Source organism: Neolamprologus brichardi, chromosome 15, assembly GCF_056152115.1.
Source record: "Neolamprologus brichardi isolate AB-2024 chromosome 15, ASM5615211v1, whole genome shotgun sequence".
Classification (NCBI taxonomy): domain Eukaryota; kingdom Metazoa; phylum Chordata; class Actinopteri; order Cichliformes; family Cichlidae; genus Neolamprologus; species Neolamprologus brichardi.
The window spans coordinates 35,682,969-35,687,372 of NC_142118.1; the positions used below are offsets into that span (position 1 = coordinate 35,682,969).

At 40.6% G+C, this 4,404-nt stretch overlaps 1 protein-coding gene across 1 annotated transcript; it reads left to right on the forward strand.

The window, feature by feature from the left end:
• The first annotated feature begins 473 nt into the window (after positions 1 to 473).
• On the forward strand, positions 474 to 3,460 carry nmur1a (neuromedin U receptor 1a). The gene is made up of 2 exons (XM_006792076.3): positions 474 to 1,386; positions 3,081 to 3,460. Exons 1-2 carry the CDS (start codon positions 474 to 476, stop codon positions 3,458 to 3,460), a joined length of 1,293 nt encoding a protein of 430 aa, XP_006792139.2.
• Positions 3,461 to 4,404: the final 944 nt, after the last annotated feature.

Here is a 4,404-nt window from a genome sequence, read left to right on the forward strand (position 1 = left end):
AGATCACGCCATGACAGAGCCTCTACCATGTTCTACAGATGGCTATAAACAGTCACGGTTGCACTTCTCTCCTAACCTTCTCTGTACATATTGACAACAGTGTGAAAAATATGATTTTTTTGGATATTGTTTATCAGCTTTAGATGGAGTTTTAGGCCTCCCACTTCTTCTTTTGTCCTCCACTTGTCCAGTTTCCTCAGATTTAAGGACCTTTAGAAACTCTGGAGAGCTACTGCTCAAGATTACTTTAAAAATGACATAGTCCTGCTATATAGTCCTGCGTTCAGGGTTGAGGTAGGAAATACTCTTAGTTTAATAATTATCACGCAGTTCTTGATTCTTTCCTTACTTATTTTGAAACTCATTATTTATCCTCACTATTCAGTGTTGTCTACTGTGTGTTCAACTGGATTGATGCTAATAACGGTTTCCTCTACTTTTTTCCAGCCAGTGAGCTCGGCTAAGTCGGCAGGATGTCAGCTTTCAACTGTTCATTTGATTTAATAACTGAAAACGAAGAGTGGCTTTGTCCTAAAGGAGAAGCGTGCACCAATATTACTCATGCCATGAATGTGACCTTTCATAATCTCACACATCTGACAGAGGAGGGGTACCTGGAAAAATATCTGGGTCCTCGTCGATCACCTGTGTTCCTCCCCATCTGCCTGATGTATCTGATCATCTTCCTGGTAGGCGTTGTGGGGAATGTGCTGACGTGCACCGTCATTGCACGCAACAAAGTAATGTGGACACCAACAAACTACTACTTGTTCAGCTTGGCCGTGTCAGACCTGTTAGTGCTACTGCTCGGCATGCCGTTAGAGCTGTACGAGCTGTGGCAGAACTACCCTTTTCTTCTGGGAACGGGAGGCTGCTACTTTAAGACCTTCTTATTTGAGACGGTCTGCTTGGCATCCATCCTCAACGTGACGGCACTGAGCATAGAGCGTTACATCGCCGTGGTCCACCCGCTGCGAGCAAAGTATTATGTGACACGTACTCATGCTAAGAGAGTCATTCTCACTGTGTGGGGTGTATCAGTTTTGTGTGCTGTGCCCAACACAAGCCTGCATGGGATTGTCTTCTTGCACAGTTGTCCCACAGACCCTGCTGGAACCATAAATGTGGAGATTCCCGACTCAGCCGTGTGCACGTTAGTGAAACCACGCTGGATGTACAACCTGACAATCCAGATGACCACCTTGCTGTTTTTTATTCTGCCCATGCTCACAATCAGTGTTCTTTACATGCTCATTGGGCTGCAGCTAAAGCGTGAAAAGATGCACCAGGAACTGGAGCCAAAATCTGGTTTCGGACAAGATAGCTGCTGTAACATCCGCACACAGCAGCAGAAGGCACGTCGCCGGCAAGTCACTAAAATGTTGTGTGAGTATATGGATCTGCTAATGTGCCAACTTTTACCTTCTAGTTCACAGTCTTGTTATGTAGTTTGTGCAGAATTGAGTTGCTTAGTTAGAGTTAGTTAACTTTACCTTTAGAGACACTGCTGGTGTGATCACATAATCCCATCCCATATGGATAGTAAGTCTGTAATCTGATGTAAATCAATTAAAAAGATGTTTTAATAAGGAAAACAAGAAGAAAAGGTGTCACATTGTTATATTCTATCAGAAACATAGCTTTGAAAGGGTTTGTCATGGCTCACATGTGCTTTTGCATCACTCAGTGGTGAAGGTGAAGTTAAATTGCCAATCTTTCTCAGATGTGATGTGATGATAAATAATTTATTGACCTCTATTTCAAAGCAGCGTTCGGTTGCATGATAGTAAGACCTCTAGGGTTATTGTCCTCCTCATCTCAGGTCATATTCCTTCAACAAAGTGCAAAATATCGAAGCGCTGTGACTTTTAAAAGGTCATAGTATTCTTGGAAGATTTTCATCAATACGCCTGAAAGGAAGAGATCAAAGGAGCTCAAAGAAAGGAAGGCAGTTCGTGCCCAACTGTCAAGAAAAGTCACTGAATGCTTGTGATGAAAGCAACAGAAACAGCTCCTGTCGAACTGTGTGATTATGAACATCAGTGCTTCTTGTTTTCTCAAGCAAACAATATTCTAGATAGTTCAAGCCAAATACAACAAGCTAGTTCTGTCAGTTTATTTCTAATTAACAGCTTTTTCTCAATGTACATCTTATATGCTCAGAACAGATCATAACTATGTGAAGTTACCGTTTCACCTCTTGGAGTACAGTCACACAGACTGAACCAAATTCAGGAAGTGTTCATGTTCATTCACTGTCTGCGCAAAGGTGAGATGTGCACACTGTACAAGACACCTTTGGAGTGTTTTTCTGAACATGGCAGCACTAAAAGAAGTATTTTCACTGAATTCACTTGAGGAGATGATATAAATCCCTGGGAATGTTCTGGATACAGTTTAACCGACCTTTGAAAAGTTGGGCCAAAACAAAGCAGAAGGTTTTTTTTCTGGTAACTGTTCTCTTTTCAACTTACTTCCTCTTTCATTAGTGTGTCTCATATTTTTGCTGTTTTCCTCAGCATCTATAATATTGCCACTTTTTTTAAGCATATTTTTATTCAAGGATGTGACAGGTTCTGTTAAAATAAAAATCAATCAAGTTTGGTGAATAAATTTCCTTGGAAATGTAAATGCCTCAAAAAACTTGTACTCTGCCGGTTAGTCTGTTAAGACACAAGAAAACTGAAATTAGCTTCAAAGTAACACAAAAAAATCTTCTTCTTTTTTCATTTTTTATTAGTTGTTGTAATTTTCAGCCACAATAATCCAGTCGAGAAGTCTGCCAGACAGAATAATGTCTCAACTAATTAGAATGCACAATTAAAGTCCAAACAACAATTGGAGAAGGTGAAAATGTGGCCTGGCATTTTGAAAAATTCTTGTTGTCTTATTCAGCCTTTTGTTTGAGATGTTCTTTGAAGTCATGACTGTTATTTGGCTGGGAAAGGGCTAAAAATGAACACAGGCACCTAAATCAAGGCTCAAATACTCATATATTGCATCGGTTAAGCATGAGGAAAACACTAATGTTGAAACATCCCCTCTCATTGTGTTCTTGTCTCTCTCGTGCTGTTTTTCAGTTGTCTTGGTTGTGGTTTTTGGAATCTGCTGGGCTCCATTTCACACTGACCGGCTAATGTGGAGTTTCATCAGTGACTGGACTGACACCCACTTGGAAATCTTCCAGTATGTGCACATCACCTCCGGAGTGTTTTTCTATCTCAGCTCAGCAGTCAACCCGATCTTGTATAACCTCATGTCAACACGCTTTAGAGAAATGTTCAAGGAGGTCATGTGCCATCGGCCACATCCCATCACTCCCAGAAAACATTCGCTCAGTGTCACCCGGGTGACGCTCCGCAGTACCCTGAGCGACGCGGCGCTCAGCAACGGAGCTGCTGTCGTTGAGGCAGAAGACGAAGAAGTGAGAATGAAATATGAGACCAGTTTTTCTTGTTAAAAACACATTTTATGTCATGTTATGGGGGACACATTAAGAGAAACTTGCTTGTTCTGAGCCAGTGCATCCATCAGCTGTCATCAACATCCAGTCTGCACAGATGCATCAGCAAAATATCTAAAATAGTCTTAAGTGGAAGAGTTGCAGAAAAAAAGTGCACTCCTCTGCTGAAGCTGTCAGACCGCTGTCTGTTTTGAAAACTTAACCCATAACTCAGCAAATCACACACCCCACATGAACACTAAACTTTTTAAAGAGGGGAGGCTTATGCTGATCAAGCTATAAAATATGTTCCATGAATGTACACACCCATCGGTTTATAAAGTTCTCAGTACTGGTCACTACTATACATTGCAACAAAAAAAAGTACTGCAGTACATGTGGTTACATTACTTTGTTGTTACTCCAAAAAGCACATTGTTACATAATTACCAGTTAACAATATAAACCTCCCAATCTACTTCTGATTATCCTAGGAACCACAAGTAAGCCTGCAGTCTGTCAGTGAAGTGCTCGATTTGGATGATATGATCCTGTGAGGTCTTTAAGATCAGCCTGACTAGTTATGATCTTGCATGTCAGGGGGAGGATTTTTTTTTATGACCCAAACTTTATTAGATTTTAATATATATTAAAAAAAAACAGAATGGACATTCCCAGTAACAACAACAGAACAAATTGAGAATCAATGCATATTTCCATCCAAAAAAAAGGGAAAAAAGGGGGGAAAAAACCCGTAAATACACAATGATGCCAATATTTCACATAGACCAGATTACAGCTATCCTATTTAGTCCGACCTTAACTACTTTAGCCGGATACGTCACTGACCTGTATGTAAAAAGTAGTTAGCCCACTTATCATTATAGTCGTCCAGTCTATTTAGCAGTCTATATGATAATCTTTCATAAGCTGCCACTTGTCCCAAAGAGGTATACCACTGA

Coding starts and splice junctions, on each gene's coding strand:
- nmur1a (XM_006792076.3), top strand. CDS start 474: ATGTCAGCTTTCAACTGTTCATTTGATTTAATAACTGAAAACGAAGAG. Junction 1,387..3,080: donor GCAAGTCACTAAAATGTTGT/GTGAGTATATGG, acceptor GCTGTTTTTCAG/TTGTCTTGGTTGTGGTTTTT.